The sequence below is a fragment of the Meles meles genome, chromosome 21 (genome assembly GCF_922984935.1).
Source record: "Meles meles chromosome 21, mMelMel3.1 paternal haplotype, whole genome shotgun sequence".
Taxonomy (NCBI): Eukaryota; Metazoa; Chordata; class Mammalia; order Carnivora; family Mustelidae; genus Meles; species Meles meles.
The window spans coordinates 20,720,620-20,737,443 of record NC_060086.1 but is presented as its reverse complement, the minus strand read 5'-3'; the positions used below and the strand labels follow the sequence as shown (position 1 = coordinate 20,737,443).

General features: G+C 51.7%; 1 protein-coding gene across 5 annotated transcripts in view; it reads left to right on the top strand.

Moving 5' to 3' along the window:
• Positions 1–16,761, top strand: part of SGF29 (SAGA complex associated factor 29) — a 29,268-nt gene extending 12,507 nt beyond the window's left edge. For 4 of the 5 annotated variants that reach the window (XM_045993387.1, XM_045993389.1, XM_045993390.1 and 1 more), the window contains exons 2-10: positions 6,388–6,476; positions 8,059–8,134; positions 8,807–8,879; positions 13,972–14,036; positions 14,936–15,065; positions 15,148–15,294; positions 15,537–15,572; positions 15,660–15,822; positions 16,557–16,761. In XM_045993387.1, the coding sequence (XP_045849343.1) occupies positions 6,402–6,476; positions 8,059–8,134; positions 8,807–8,879; positions 13,972–14,036; positions 14,936–15,065; positions 15,148–15,294; positions 15,537–15,572; positions 15,660–15,822; positions 16,557–16,673 (882 nt within the window). In that variant the 5' untranslated portion in view covers positions 6,388–6,401 and the 3' untranslated portion in view covers positions 16,674–16,761. Of the gene's footprint in view, positions 1–6,387; positions 6,477–8,058; positions 8,135–8,806; positions 8,880–8,943; positions 9,506–13,113; positions 13,395–13,971; positions 14,037–14,935; positions 15,066–15,147; positions 15,295–15,536; positions 15,573–15,659; positions 15,823–16,556 lie in introns of those variants that run through there. The other variant, XM_045993386.1, reaches the window with a different exon arrangement.
• The last annotated feature ends 63 nt before the right edge of the window (positions 16,762–16,824 follow it).

Here is a 16,824-nt window from a genome sequence, read left to right as displayed (position 1 = left end):
AAGAAAAGGCCAGTTTTTAAAGGAAGAGTCCAATAAGAGACAAGTTTGGTTTTGGGGGAACAGTTCAGCAGAGTAGAAACCTGGGACTTCAGCTAGCTGGACCCAGACCCAGGTCTGAGGGCAGTAGCAAACACCCTGAGAAGGTTCGAAATGTCCGACAGAGTCACCAGGAAGGATAACCAGTTTACGTGACTGCACTGTGGGCGTGCCTGTTGCCGGTGTTAGTGATGCTGTGAAGTACAGTCCCCCCACCCACCCCGGGGTCCAGCTGGGGGGCTTGCCTCGGTTGTACTCTGCAGGGGTGTGGGCAGGCAGAAGGCAAGTGGTTCTATCTAGGATTCCTGCTTCAGTTAGCTGGAGAGAGAACAGCCCTCTTCCATGCTAACCCATCCCTTCTGGGATCTTTCTACTGAGCTCCGGGGTGATCTTTCCTCCTTCCTGTTTTCTCACTCAGCAGATCAGTTCCTAGACTTTAGCAATGACCTTCATGCTGATTATTTCTCGTTTGTACACTTCTCATCTCTAAACTCAAGATCCATTATTTCATGCGGTTCTAGCTAATGCAACTAGATTCTCTTTAAGGGACATGTTCTTCTGTAGACTGAAATGTCTTGCTGTGGTGGTGCAAATAGTGCCACGTGTGTGAGAAAACAGGTCTGCATCCCAAGCAGAGAAAAACAGATAGGCTGGACAGTATAAAAATTTAAAAATGTGTTTCAGAGGACAAAATTCAATTATAAAAAGATGAATAACTCAGTAAAAACAGGCAAAGGACAGTTCTCCAAAGAAGACACACACAAAGAAAACATGTGAAAACATGTTCGGCATCATTAGCCATTGGGGAAATGCAAATCAAAGCCGAGAGTTAAGATCTCATAGCCCTGTCTAGGGCGGCTGGCGTCAGAAAGACAGTCACACACACTGGTGCAGACACAGAGCTGCCGGACCCTTGTGTGTTGCTGATGGAAACGTAAGATGGTGCAACTGCTTCAGAAACAGTCTGCCGGCTCCTTGTAGGGTTTAAAGAGTGACCACACGACCCAGCAATTCCACTCCTAGTTACGGACCCAGAAAACGAAAACATGTCCATGGAAAAACTTGTCCGCAAGTGTCCATGATAGCATCCTTCTTCTTCTTCTTTTTAAAATATTTTAAAGTAATCTTTAGATCCAATGTGGGGCTCGAATCTACAACCCTGAGATCAGGAGTCAGCCAGGCACTCCCTCATAACAGCATCATTCTCAGTAGCCAAAAAGTGAACACAACCCAAAGAGCCATTGGTTGACGGATTAATATACAAAATATGGCATATGCAAACAAAAGAATATTATTCCAGAATGGGCCAATCTATAGAATCAGAAAGCGAATTAGTGTTTGCCTAAGACTAAGGGATACAGGTCGGGGGAGGGCATCTGTCTAAAATTAAGAAGACTTTAGACTTGGGTTCTGGGTATTTCATCTACTGTGTTGTGTGTGGCTTTTACTTAGCATAAGGTCAAGGTTCATCTGTGTCCTAGCACAGATCAGTACTTCATTCCTTTCATTGCTGAGTAATACATTCCTTTGTGTGAATAAAACCAGTCCTTATCCATCCATGTTTCTCCACACCCTCCTGGATACTTGTTATTATGTTTGTTATTATGTCTCTTGGTTTTAGCCATCCTGGTGAGAGTGAAATGATACCTCCTTGGTTTTGATTTGTATTTCCTTGATGGCTAATGATACTAAGTATCTCTTCATGGGCTTCTTGTCCATTTGTATATATCTTTGGAGAACTGTTTGTTCACGTAATTTTTGTATATGGCCTGAGGCTGGGGCCCAAATTCATTCTTTTACATATGGATATCTAGTTGTCCCGGCACCATTTGTCAAAAAGACGATTCTCTTCCCACTAAGTTTATGTTAGTGCCCTGGTTGGAAATTTATTGGCTATGAGTGTGAGTGTTTATTTCTGGTCTCTCGATTTTGTTTCATGGATCTTTAGGTCTATCCTTCTGCCATTACCTTACTGTCTTGATTACTATAGCTTTGTGTAGTGCGTTTTATGGTTGGGAAAACTTCTTTATTTTCCAGATTGTTTTGTCTCTTCTGGATCCCTTGAATTATCATATGAATTTTAGGATGCGAAGCCAGCTGGGATTGCATTGAAAATGATGAGGGATGGGGTGCCTGGGTGTCTCAGTCAGTTGGCCATCTGCCTTCTGCTCTGTTGTGGTGTCTGGTTGTGGTGTCCGGGTCATGGGATCGCGCCCAGAGCCCCGCATCAGATTCCCTGCTCAGTGGGGAATCTGCTTCTCCCTTGGCCGCTGTCCCTCCCCCTGCTCCTGCATATGCTCTCTCTTTCTCTTTCTCTCCCTCAAACAAATAAAAGAAAGAAAGAAAATGATGGGGGATAGAAGCAGGAAAATGTTTACCCTTAGCCGGGAAGGCTGACCTAAAGCCTGCATAGTTTTGATAAGGATCAAATGCCAGCTGGTTGCTACATTCTTTAACGGCCTCATGACTGCCCGTGTATCTCACCAATAATTAATATTGAACTGAATGATAAATACCAGAGGAAACTTGCAAAAGTAGTTTCAGAAATTCGAAGAAACTTTTGTAGTCTGACACTTCCTGCATGCCTCCTTCCCTCTGACTGCTGAGTCTATAACCACCAGCCTCACAGGCCAAGTGCCGTTCTTGCTGCCCAGGGGTCCTGTCCCAGTGCTACTTATATAAACTTACTAAGTTGCACTGTCAACGGTTCTTTCTTGACTGTTGCATTCAACACCCCTGCGTAAGTTTTGGTGGCCTATACAGGGACAACGCCAAAAGGAATTTGGGAGATTCAGTACGGCTGGGTAAGTCTTCTTCATCTCCAGTCTTTGTTACCTGTTCTTTTTCGGAGATGTCCTGAATAGTATGACTCTTTGGAATGTGCCTTGTTCGAGTGCTCAGGAGAGAACCTCCTTCCTGTGGCTACACTCCAGGGAGGGACAAACGCCTGCCACCCGGCTGGACACTAGTACCTTGGCTGTAACAGCGCTGGGCTCAGGCTCTCCCTGTTTTACTCATTCTTTCAATACTTGTATTCTTCTCGGGCACAGGATGGCCATACATGTCATCGGGACGGCCGCCGATCTTGACTCTCATGTAAGGTTCCCTCCTGAATAACCCGGTGTGACCCCTCCATGAACATAAAACCCAGCATACATCTGACCCTGTGCTTCCTGGAAGGGACTGGTGGGAACTGTTACCCAGTTGGGGCATTTGCCCAACAGGGTGCTGCTCAATCTGAGCGCAGGACCCGGAATGCCAAACAGCCCATGGGAAAGGACAAATGAGAGACCTGAAGAAACAAAAGTGTGGAACTCCTGGCTAATCCGGGCGACTTTCTCACAGGAGCTTTATCCATGATCCCGTCCCATGGGAGTCATCTCGTGGGCGCCGCCCCAAAGGGCCTGTTCTGTTTGTGCCCCGCCTTCTTTCCTGTCAACAGGTTGCGGCCAAGATCCTGGCCACGCCTCCCTCTCTTTCCCATGTTACTTGCTGCCTCTTTGTTGGCGTCTTATTTTGTGCATTGGATCCAAATTGTGTCTTGAGAGGCCTGGATGAACGTTGTCCAACGCCTTGTATGCGGGGACTTCTCCCTCATTCCTTCCGGGTTGATGGCTCTCAGCAGCCAGTTTTCTGTGGTTAGTCTGCCTCCAGACATGGACTTTCAGGAGCCTTCCCAAGCAGCTGATGACACTCCTTTTGTTTTGAGGAGGTTCCTTGTATCCTTTGACTGCTCACGGACTGCCTGTCTTCACTTTCTGTGGGTGGAAAGAAAATGTGCATCTGTTCTTCTGTCCGAGCTGATGAGCCTTCTGTTTGGGCTTTTATCCACCTTGTGCCTTTTGGCAGCACCTCCGTTCTTCTGCCTCCCCTTCCCTCTCCTGTTTCTGTACCACCCTGGGAGGGGCTTACATAACCAGCCCCACTTAGACCTCCGTGCCTCTGGTGCCATCGGCTCCTGCCTCTTGGGTCCTCACTGTGGAGGGAGCAAAGAGCACCCCAAGCTGTTGTGCCACTCCTCATGGGGCTCCAATCATAGTGTCTCCCTGATCAGCATGAAGGGAGCCAGGGTTCCCTTGGACTTAAGCCTCCCCCTTCAGCTCTCCCCACCCATGCCCCAGGCAAAACTGACAGTGGGGAACACATTGACTGACTTTCAGTGGGCACAGGGTCAATGCATCCTGTATTAAAGCTGATTTAGGTTTGTTGGTTTAATTAAAACGGTCATGTTTTTGGAGTTATCAGCATGAAATATAAAACTTGCACTTTACCAAGGTTTACTAAAGGTCGGATAAGCTCGTGTTTTCTTTGCTGCAATTTGTCCACAAAAGATGGGTTAAAATGATGGTAAATTTCACCTATCTCCTGAAGCTTTCATGGGTAATTGCTAAGAATGAGGAAGGTGAGTAAATATAACCTAGAGGTTTTCTAAGTAGGGGCATCTGGGTGGCTCAGTCAGTTAAGCGTCTGACTGTTGATCTCAACCCAGATCTTGATCTCACGGTCATGAGTTCTAGCCTCACATTGGGCTCCATGCTGGATGTAGAGCCTACTCTTAAAAAAAAAAAAAAAAAGGTTTATAGTTAAACTTTTAAATGGCTTTCAAAATCTTTGGAAACCTGAACCTTTAAAGTTTGCTGAGTTAACAATCAATTGGGTTGAATTTGTTGGTAATCCAAGTCTTCTCTCTAAGGAAACAAAATACTAAAGCATTGTTTACTGAACACAGGTTTGTGCTTCTGGCTTCTTGCGGAGAAACTGACGAGTTGTTTTCCTTATCATTTCCATCAGACTTAATTACATTTAACAGAATTTTAACTTAGAAACGTTAGTGTCCAGTGAAAACTAAGTAGTAACCAATTGTGAACTGTCTGGTAAACCAAAAAATTTTTTAAAGATTTTATTTATTTGTCAGAAAGAGAGCAGGGGGAGCGGCAGGCAGAGGGAGAAGCAGGCTCCCCACTGAGCAAGGAGCCTGATGTGGGACTCAATCCCAGGATCCTAGGATCATGACTTGTGCCGAAGGCAGACGCTTAACTGCCTGGGCCACATACACGTCCCTACCTCAGAATTCTTTAGATTGGCAATTTATGAGTACAGTTCATTATTTCTAGAAACATATGTTTTCCCCTAGCACAGTCTTTCAGTAAAGCAATAAAGCATGTTTACCAACAGACTCAGTTCTGTATTTAGGAAAGTAGGAAATGTGTAAGGAAGGTATAAGAAATGAGAATATATTTTGTTGAGGGAAAAAAAAAGTAATTTTGTCCCCAAATGGGATTGGTTATTTAGAGAGGAAAGGCTTATGATTAAATATGAATGAAAAGAAAGTTGTGGAAGGTATGTGAAGGCAAATCATGAAAAGGGCTTTGTGTGGTGTCAGAACTAAGGTTGAAGTAATTTTTTTTAAGATTTTATTTATTTGAGGGAGAAGGAGAAACACTCCCCACGGGGCTCAATCCCAGGACCCTGAAATCATGGCCTGAGCCAAAGTCAGACACTTAACTGGCTGAGCCATCCAGGCACTCCAAAATAAATGGATTTTAAAAGCACACTAGTATTGGGGCACCTGGGTGGCTCAGTTATTAAGAATCTGCCTTCCTCTCAGGTCGTGATGCCAAGATTCTGGGATTGAGCCCCAAATTGGGCTCCCTGCTCAGTGGGAAGCTTGCTTCTGCCTCTCCCATTCCCCTTGCTTGTGTTCCTTCTCTCGCTGTGTCTCTGTCAAACAAATAAATAAAATCTTGGGAAAAAAATGCGCTGGTGTAAGATTGATATTCTGCTTTTCTTTCCATTAAAAAGACTGTTTTCTTAGATTGTTGTTCTGCTCATGATAAGAAATTGTAAATAAAGGTTTATTCCTCTTTATGTGCCTGGAAAACCAAAGTTTCTGTGGTTTTGTCTTTATCAGGTCTTTGATGACTCAAGAAAGTTAAAAATTCTCATGAAAAAAAAAAAAAGAAAACTTCTCAATGTTAAAAGAGCTAAGTTTTGCTAACAACTGTAGAACCATCTATAGACTCTTATTGCCAGCTGAGTTTAGTAAGTCCTGAGTTTCATAGTGATCTGTGATCCTACTGAGGCATGTACATCAAAGCTTCAAATTCTAAGTCCTTTTGACTCATTAGGCTGGTTTATATGGTATGTTATTTGGGAAGCGCTGTCAAAAAAATGATAAACCTTGGGTTCTTTTGTTTGGGTAAATGCCGGTATAACTGTTGTAGAAATTACGTGAAATTCCTGGTTTTACTGTGTTCTGGTGTGAGGTCGTCACTTGACCCTCTGAGCTTTAACACACAGCAGCCACTAACAGCGTCCCTTCTGTTCAACAACTGCCCCCCCTCCCGCCAGGCACCCCAGACACAATGGCTCTGGTGTCTGCTGATTCCCGCATTGCAGAACTTCTCACGGAGCTCCATCAACTGATCAAACAAACCCAGGTAAGGAGCCACCGGCCGGGGAGGGCGTTTACAAACTTTGGACATGCAGGGACCCAGGTGACCGATGGACCGGGAGCGGAGGAGAACGTGGGGTGTGACCGCTGCATTTTCCTTCAGCGGCAGGATGTCCTGATCCGCTCTGTTCCGTAACAGCTGTAATGAGATAGGAGTTACATACCGTACAGCTCACCCACGATTCCAGGGGTTTCTAGTATATTCAGAGTTGGGCCACCATCCCCATGATGGGTTTCCGAACATTTTCGCCACCTGACAAAAATGTCCTGTACCCACCACGGCCCTCCCCTTCTCCATCCACCTCCTTGTCCCCGCTGAACAAAGACACCCTTAGCAGGTGGGGTATGTCAGGAGTGGAGAGGTCCCATCCCAGGAGCTAGTCAGGGGCCTTGTTTGGAACAAGGTCTGAAAAGACAGGCCTGCTGAGTTTATCTTTCACTGCACAGCTGCCTGGCCCTGGCCTTGGCCTTGGCAGCAGAGTGAGCACAATTCTGCCTGATGATGGAGGAGCCAGCGTGGGCCAGGGAGAGACTGCAAGAAACAAGCCGTCGGTCCCATCGGGCCCGCATACACATTTTCATAATTTATACTAATCGAATTACCCATTTCCCTGCTTCATCCAGTACTGTTCGTGCCCTATAATACATCTGTGTGAAACTGTTCAGCATAGAAATTAGCTAATGGCGCGCTGAACCCAGTTCTTCCCGGGCCAGTCAGAGGAGGCTGCGGCTCTGGCTCCCAGCACGTTTGCTTGTCAATACCAGTATCCGCAGGTGACTTCTTGACAGGAGGCCTCTGAAGCTTACCCATGTTGCCGGTGTGTTACCGTGCTCAGCTATGGTCACGGCAGAGCTCAGTTTCATTACAGAGCAAGTCGAGAAGAGTTACAGAGCTATTTGTTATGCTCTCCCAATAGAATTGGCCTTGCCCTTTTACCAGATATTGTTATGAAACAATATTTTTTCTTCACAGTATTTGCTTTATTCCTGTTGGCCATGATTCAGTTATTTCTGGGTTCTGAGTCAGCGGGGGATAAAGCCAGTCGCCGGTCCCAGCTCACAGGCTTGTACTGAGACAGCTTTTCATGTGTGTTCTCCAGGGCCCTGTTCCTACCTAGGGGGGCCCCCAGTGGTGCTCCAAGTAACAGTCCCGTTTCTCTCAGCTGTAGCTCAGGATGTCCTGTATTGACCTGTTCTTGGGTCAGGGCAGCCCCAGTGCTTTGATCTAAATTACAAGTGGAGCCCAACACGGGGCTTGAACTCACGATCCTGAGATGAAGACCTGAGTTGGATGCTTAACTGACTGAACCACCCAGGCGCCCCAGCCAGGTTTATAGTTACCCAGTGACCCGTCTCGTGGGAGCTGTCCACTGCACAGTCCTGTGGCCCAGGATGGAGCAGTCCTGGAAATGCCTTCCCAAATGATGGCTTTTGTAGTGGGATGTAACCTGAAAAGTAAGGGCCAGAAGATACTGGCATACGTATTTCCAGGGCCTGAGGCCAGGGGTGCCGGGTGACACAGCAGGACAAGGGGCTGTCCGCCTGACCTGTTGCGCTGACCCCTGTAGGAGGAGCGTTCGCGGAGTGAGCACAACTTAGTGAACATCCAGAAGACCCATGAGCGGATGCAGACAGAGAACAAGAGTAAGTCACTGGACTCAGAAGAGAAGGGGAGGACAGAGGAGAGTGGGCTGAGATCGGGAATGTGGCTGTCACTAGTTTCAGACGGGCCTTTTCCACGGAGCTACATAATCCAAAACGAACTGCTCCTTAGCCACAGGGACAATCTCCCTTCGGTTGAGTGACCGAAGCTGTCTCCGGAAACAGATAGACTACCTAGCACTCAGGAACCTTAAAGTCCCCCAGTCCAGGGGCTGGGAAGTCAGTGTTAAGGCTCCATCCAGGGGCACCTCGTTGAGTGCACAAGCGCCCCAGTTAGCTGGTGTTCTCTAGAAGGAGAACTTCCTCCTGGCATCCCCCTGCGCGCGCCCCAGAAGCCCTCCTGCTCAGCCTCCTGGGCTGGTGCTCTCCCATTCTGAGCAGCTTTGAGAGCTGTTGTCTGCTTTCCTGTGTGCTGAGAAATACTTTCTGCATGTGTCACACTATGACAGAAGTCCTGTCCAGATGCAATGATGGTACTTGTGCCGTACGAAACTGTGAACTCATTAAACACGGGGCAGCGGCCGCGGGCACCGCAGCTCACGTCCTGGTCCGTGGCCTCTGCACACCTCTGGAAGTCCGACCCTCACGCACGGAAGCAGCCCCACGGGACCGCCAGCTGGCCCCCTGCCCACCTCTTCCTCTGTTCACTTGCAGTCTCTCCCTATTACCGGACAAAGCTACGTGGGCTGTACACGACCGCCAAGGCTGACGCGGAGGCTGAGTGCAAGTGAGTACCGTCCCCTACACTTTGTCGCCCACCGTGTGCTGGGCTGCAGGGGCCTGCAGACCCTAGCGCCCGCTGCTGTTCCTGCCACGGAGAAGTAGATTCCTGCTCCCCAATCTGTCCCTTGGGGTCCCCGCCTTCCCTAGAACTCCTTCTGGGCCTCCCCTTCCCACTAGCCCTGCCGTTCCCTAGATGGCAGCACAGTGGGCTGGAGCCCGGCACGGCATTCTAGGTGTCCTGTGACCTGGAGCAGTGGTTCCCCCTGAGACCCAGTTGCTCCATCGTGACAACGGGGATCATAACCGTCTACAGAACGGTCAACGTAACGTGAGATAACGTATGTAAAGTCCCTAAGACCAGTGATTTTCAAACCCTCTTGACCATAACCCGTGGTAGGAAATACATTCTCTGTCATGGCTTCATCATAATATTAGGACCTGGTCATCGCCGCTGTAATAACACTAGTAAGGACTCCTGTGTGGCCGGGCTGAGTCGGGTACTGTGCCAGGTACGCTCTGTGTGTGTCTCACGCAATGCTCGGAGCCGCCACAAGGTGGGCGTTACCCCCATTTTCCAGGTGAGGACGCGGAGACATGGGGTTCCATGATGTGCTGAAAGTGACACAACTAGTAAGTCGGGGCCCAGTTGTAAACCCGGGGTCCATATTCCTACTACCATGCTAGAATGGTGTCACGATCACCCTTCCGCAGCACACACGTGTACGTTATATGGACATATGTCACAGAATTGGAACAAGAAGGACATTTGTGCTATTACCATATATATAGGCTGGGGGTTTTTGGGTTTTTGTTTTTAAGTAATCTATATACCCAACATGGGGCTCGAACTCCTGACCTGAGATCAAGAGTCACATGTTCTTACCGCTGAGCCAGCCAGGCACCCCTGTTTTGTTTTTTTCTTTTTTCTTTTTTTAAGATTTTATTTATTTATTTGACAGAGAGAGAGAGAGTAGGAACACAAGTAAGAGGAGTGAGAGAGGGAGAAGCAGACTCCCCATGGAGCAGGAAGCCTGACGCGGGGCTCAATCGCAGGAACCTGGGATCATGACCTGAGCCGAAGGCAGATGCTTAACGACTGAGCCACCCAAGCACCCCTGTTCTGTTTTTTTAAATGCTAGTTATTACCCCAGAAATTAATCTCACAAGTCCCTAATGAGCCGTGACCCGCTGTTTAAATACTGCCTTGTGCATGTGATGGTCAGTACCCTAAGCGTTGTTGGTGACTCTGGGATGTTCCTCTCCTCCTATCTGGCCCTTCACAGGCCCTGTCTTGTGTTCTGAGACCCTGCCTCGGACTCATGGTCCCAGATTTTCTTTGCCTGCCATCATCTTTGCTTTGCAGATCTCTGCTCGTGCTTCCCCTGGGCCCAGTGCTGGGCAGTCCTCACACAGAGACCTAGGATAGCGAGGACCCAGCCAATAAGGACACAGTCTGGAAAGGAGAGACACCCTAAGAAAACAGTGACCGGGGCAGCCTGGTTGGTGGGCCACCAGTTGCTGGGCTCACTGTGCCTGGGGGCCCAGGGCAGCCGCAGGGAGGGTAGAGACTTGAAGTAGAAGTCAGTAGGCGGACGCGGCAGAGGCAGTGGAGGGGTGCGCGCCGGATGTTAACACTGGAGGACTGAGAGTCTGTCCTTTGTGGCTGGGGAAGGGCAAGGCAGGACGGGGAGAGCTTCCAGTAACGACTTTATCCTGGAGGCCATAGGGAGGCAGCAAAGATGTAAAGCAGGAGAGAAGCCCCTGGCTGGTCGTGGGGGGCAGACCAGGTGAGATTCAAGGCCAGTTAGGAGACCAGGCAAGAGATGGTGATGGAATTGAGCCAAGGCAGTGGCAATAGGGATGGAGAAGCAAGGGTGGGTTCGAGGGCAGGTTCTGGACTAAAGTTGGGGGACCAGTTGGGAGAGGGGAGGCTGAGGATTCCGGGCTTTGCAGCTTAGACGGAGGGACTGGACGGGCTCCATATGCTGGGCTGGGGCCAGCCTGGGCGGGAGGATACATCATGCCTTCTGATTGCTGGTGTTGTCCCCCAGCTTCCGGGCCCACCCTTCCTGCCCCCTCTTCCCCTGATGTGCCGATTTGTCATCTGGCTGTCATCGGGCTCTTTCCCGCCCATCTGTGCTGCAGTATGGCTTACGTAAGCTTGAGTGACACACTTTGGGAGTAAAAGGCAAAACAGCCCTTCCCAGCTTAAGTGCTGGCAGAGTGACTGTTTCTGAAACCAGTTTGGTGCGGGCTCTTCTCCGGCGTTGACCTACCACAGAGTTAAATGTTTATAAGCTCCTTTCAGAACTGCAGGGTCCAGCCTTTTTTAGTTCTGCTGCTATTTCACTTTTTGACTCTGACAAGTTTATACGTTCACCACTTGCTCCGGAGTCTCTCTGGGCGCTGGGCGCCCGGCGCCATCCTGGGCACGCCAGCCCTGCCCATGGGGGCTCCCGGTCAGGGTGGGGAACGCCCGTCTCTGTTCCTGCAGCACCCTCTTCCACCCATACTAAGTAGATGAACTAAGACCCTCGCAAACTAAAGAGGCTCCAAGAGCCAGCCTCAGGAACCAGCCCGAGGCCCGGGACGCGTCTCTGTTCTCTCTTCCACGAGCACCAGGCAGCACCAGGGCTGCCCCCCAGCTGGTTTTCATCCTCCTGCTTTGCAGAAAATGGAAAAGAATCCTTGTTCTTTAATTTAACAGTTGGTCTCTTTTTTTAAAAAATGTCTCGAAAAAATAAATAAATAAAAAGGCCTCGAGTTGGCACACTGGCAGGAGGGGTCAAAGGGAAACAAGGTCAAAGTTCCGCTTCCATGAACAGGTAGCTGTTCCCGAGTTCCCGCCTCCATGAGCAGGTAGCCGTTCCTGAGTAGGAATGAATCCTTGTCTAACCTCAGTGTAGAAGGCGTTTCTCAGCGGAGGGGACGGTGTGCTCATTGGTGCTCTGGCCTCAGACAGTGGGTAACTGCATCCCCTAGGCCCCTGCTGGGGAAGATAGCTTCGTGACCGGGCCAGCTGGTGTGGGCAGAAGGGCAGTGTAGCTTTCCCAGGGCCCGAGCGACTCGGGCTAGAATGTCAGGTGCCCAGAGGAGAGAGCCAAAGCCACAGTACCAGGCCCCGGACAGTGGGTGGCTAGCTGGGGGCGCTTGCGGCCGGTTAGTGTCCCAGCTTGCTGAGTGGAGGTGTCGCTCTAGTCTTGACCTGTCCCATTGGAGGGTGGACTCTTCCAGTTCCCATTTTTTCTTAGGAGATACTGAGATTATATAAATACCCCATGTCCGGTCAGACTCTCAGCTTTGGCATCTCTTTATGATTCTTGCCTAAAACAATTGGGATTTTTTTTTAAGCTCCCCAGGGGAGGGGCACTGGGTGGTTCTGTCAACTCGATCTCAGGGTCGTGAGTTTAAGCCCCACATTGGGCTCCATGTTGGGTGTGGAGCCTACTTAAAAGATAAATAAATAGGGGCGCCTGGGTGGCCCAGTCGTTAAGCTGCTGCCTTTAGCTCGGGTCATGATCCCCAGGTCCTGGGATCAAGCCCCACATCGGGCTCCCTGCTCAGCAGGAAGCCTGCTTCTCCCTCTACCTCTCCCCCTGCTTGTGTTCCCTCTCTCAATGCCTCTCTCTGTCAAATAAATAAAATCTTAAAATTAATTAATTAAATTAATTTGTTAAATGCCAGCTCCCCCAGAGGTTCTGATGCGCGGTGAGGTTTAAGAGCCACTCCGTCACTGGCTCACAGGGTATGGCTTAGTACCTGCAGCATAAAACTGTGCAGCAGCGATGGTCAGACTCAAAGTTCCCTTTGGTCTCCTGGCTTTTACTCTGCTGCTGTCCTCGTGCCTGACTGCCCCACGTCCCCGGGCTCATGAGCCTGCGGCAGCTCTGACTAAGCACCCCCTGCCTCCCGTGCCCTCCACGCCGAGCTGTGCTGTAGGCATCCTGCTCCGGGCTGCCCAGCTCCCTCTGACAGGGCTGGCCCCGCCCCCAGGCCCCCACTGGGTGAGCTCCACAGGAGCCCGGGACACCCTCTGGCCCACCTGTGAGGCGGGGCCTCCCTCCTGCCCAGTGAAGGCCTTCAGAACCTCAGGGGAATTACTAAAGGTGGACCAGAGGAAGAGCCGTGGGAGAGGAGAATACATGACCCCAGATGGAGTCTGGGCTGCTTATTCCTACTGAAATATTTCCCGGGGGAGAATCCTCAACATCTAGGATAAAGAAAAAACCTTCCTCCAGCGGGGACCGTGTTCACTTTCGCGGAATTGCCTGGCCCAGCCACCCCGGAAGCCCGGAAAGGAGCTGCAGAGGTTTCCTGGCTGCAGCCTTTCAGAGACCTGTCCCTTCTACCTCCAGCCCCACTCCGAGCCCAGAGAGCCCCCCCGCCCCCGCCGGGTCATCTGGAGTCTGGAGCATGTTCTTTTCCTTGTCCCAGCTTGGGTGGAGCCCGGGCTTCAGCTTCTACGCTCCAACTTCGCAGGCTGCTGGGGGCGGCCAGCACGGCTCCTTCCTGCTGTCAGGTGCGGCGCTCTGCTGTGCTCTCTGCTCTGGGGTCCTCCAGGGGTCTGGTGGGGCTGCCTCTCACTACCTTGTCAGTTCATTTATGCTCTTAAAATGTAAACACGGGGGGGTGCCTGGGTGGCTCAGTGGGTTAAAGCCTCTGCCTTCGGCTCAGGTCATGATCTCAGGGTCCTGGGATTGAGCCCCGCATCGGGCTCTCTGCTCAGCAGGGAGCCTGCTTCCTCCTCTCTCTCTCTCTGCCTGCCTCTTCTGCCCACTTGTGATCTCTGTCAAATAAATAAATAAAATCTTTAAAAAAAAAAGTAAACACGGGAGCACCCGGTGGGTTCAGTCGGTAGAGCATGCAACTCTTGATCTTGGGGTTGTGGGTTCAAGTCCCCCATTGAGTGTAGAGATTACTTAAAAATAAAGTCATAAATATAATATCCTAAATAAATAAATACCATAAGTAAAAATAAATAGAAAACAGGTAGGGGTTATAGTTTCCGGCAGTTGGGCTGGTCTGAGTTACGCCGCCTGTCGCGGGCGGGGAGGAAGTCTGCGCTCCATCCTCTTCTCTCCTTTCTCCCCCACCAGCATCCTCCGGAAAGCTCTAGATAAGATAGCGGAAATCAAGTCTCTGTTGGAAGAAAGGCGGATTGGTGAGTTGGAGGGCAGCGTGGGGCTTCTTGATCAGGCAGAGGGAGGCTTTCTGAGAGCGGGGGTCGTGGCTCTCCGCAGGAGTGGGGAGCTGCTGCCTCAGCCCCGTGTCGTTCCACGGACTTCTGACGGGGGCGCGCATCTGGGCAGCCTGGGGCTGGGAGGCAGTGGAGATCGCAGCTCGCACTCAGAGGCAGGGGCTCCCAGTGTCCCTGTGCAGACCTGGAAGGTCTCACTGCGCCCCCTCATGCTTCTTTGCCCCTTGTGCCTGGGGCAGTTGCCTCCTTTCTGCTACCCTCCCCCCCCCCCGTTGCCGCGGGAGCGCTTTAGGAGAGCCGTCCTTCAACACGGAGCTTACACAGGGTGTTGGCTTCCAAATCCCTTCAAACCGCGGTGGCTCTCCCATCTCTTACCCTTTCAGTGACCCCTCCATGGGCACACGGCTTGCCCGTAGACAGGTCCCACCGCCAGCCGGGTTTGTGCAAGGTTGACTGGGGGTGTTGAGCCATGCTTGAGGTCAGGAGTCTGTCTGCGTTTGACAGTTCTTTTTAGTTTTTTGTCGAATGACAACACATACTCATAGTAGAAAAGTACACATAAGTATGCAGACGGCTCTATGAAATGTTCGCCAACCGAACAAATGGCCATGCCCAGCACCCCAGAACCCTTCTGCCCTGTAGTTCCCATCACCCTCAGGGGATCTGCTGACCTGACCTCTCACGGGTCTGTGAAAGCAGCCCCTGGCTCTTTCACCCCCGGCATCTGGTGGGAGGGCAGGGAGCACACTCGGGAGGCGGGCTCCAGGCCAAGCGCCGCTGACCGCTCCGTGCAGCCGTGCGACTGAGGATCTGGGGTAGGATCCCTGTCCCTCGTGCCTCAGGGGCGCGCTTCCTTCCCACAGCGGCCAAGATCGCGGGCCTGTACAACGACTCAGAGCCCCCTCGGAAGACCATGCGCCGGGGGGTGCTGATGACCCTGCTGCAGCAGTCGGCCATGACCCTGCCCCTGTGGATCGGGAAGCCTGGTGACAAGTGAGGGCAGGCCTGAGCCGGGGGGCGGGAGGGGGAGCTGACCAGAGGGAAGGGCTGGGACTAATGCCTTACTCCAACCTAGGCCCCCACCCCTCTGTGGGGCCATTCCAGCCTCTGGGGACTACGTGGCCAAGCCCGGAGACAAGGTAGCTGCCCGGGTAAAGGCTGTGGATGGGGATGAGCAGTGGATCCTGGCCGAGGTGGTCAGTTACAGCCATGCCACCAACAAGTAAGTGGACACCGGGCCCTTAGTCCGCTATCCCGTTACACCTGCGCTGGCTCGCCCTCTGCCCTGTCTGCAGGCTGGGCCCAGAGCCTCCCCCAGAGTGTCTGTGGGATGGGGGCGGGGCTGTGTATGACTCGAGCTCCCTGGGCTGCTTCCCCTCCCCACGCCCCACGCTCCCCTCCTCATCGCTCCCCAGTTTGGACCATGTGTCTCCCTGCATCCACCATTCTTTCTTTATTCTCCAGATACGAGGTGGATGACATTGATGAAGAAGGCAAAGAGTGAGTGTGCTGGTCAGGGAGGGATGTGGAGGCGGCTGGGAAGCAGCCTCCTGCCTGGCCATGGGTTGAACTGAGCCCCGCTTCCAGGAGACACACTCTGAGCAGACGGCGTATCATCCCCCTGCCCCAGTGGAAAGCCAACCCGGAGACGGACCCGGAGGCCTTGTTTCAGAAGGAGCAGCTTGTGCTGGCCCTGTACCCGCAGACCACCTGCTTCTACCGTGCCCTGATCCACACGCCCCCACAGCGGGTAAGGTAGCCCCCAAGGGAGGGACAGACCATGACACCGGGACTGGCCAGAACAGATGGCTCATGGGGTCACCTGCCACCTTCTTCCTCTCCTGTCCTCATCTTCCAGCCTCTCTGAGCTGGGAGAGTCGTACGTGTTGCCCTGTCTCTCCTGCTTACACTCTGCCTGCAGGCGCTCTCTAGCCCTGTCCCCTAGGGCAGTGCCAGCCAGCCCCCACCCCCAACCTTCAGAGCCCTAGCCAGCCCCGCATGGAATGGGACCGATGTTCCCTCTGGTCTCACTTCTGCACTGAGGTGGGCAGCACCACACCCAGGGCCTGCCCTCCAACCTTGACTGTCGCACCCCTGCCCTTTCTTCCTGTGTGGTTGTGCTCGCCCATGCTGGTGAACCATTGCCTGATGGCAGGTTCAAGGCTGTTCTCCCCTCTTCCTCCATGTGCCCTGCCTGCTGCCTTCTGGGTTTTCCTTGATCCCTTTAATACAGGGTCCCCTAAAAGCACCAGATTCTCCATATAGAATCCCCCCACATATACAGCAAGTCTCCACCCTCCGTGCTCTTTGTTCCTTGGCTCTTTGTTGCTGAGAAATGGGCTATGTTGTAGCAGGACTAGGTTCGGAGTGAAGATGGGGACAGGAGAGGCAGGGATCCTGTGTATCAGTGGTTCCTGTCAGTCTGGGTTGGGGGCCTTGCCTGGGGGTCTCTGACCAGCCCCTCCTGTCCGCCCCCTGCCACAGCCCCAGGATGACTATTCAGTCCTGTTTGAAGACACCTCCTATGCAGACGGTTACTCCCCTCCCCTCAATGTGGCCCAGAGGTACGTGGTGGCTTGTAAGGAGCCCAAGAAGAAGTGAAGCGGGTTGGCAGACTCCCGGTCTCCCGCCACCCTCACAGGGGAATGCAGCAGAAGATTTCCTGGCAAATAAATATTGTTCCCCTTTGCCCACGTCTCCTTGGTTTTGTTTTTCCAGGCCCTTCTCCCCTTCCCCATAACAGGGCAGGTTG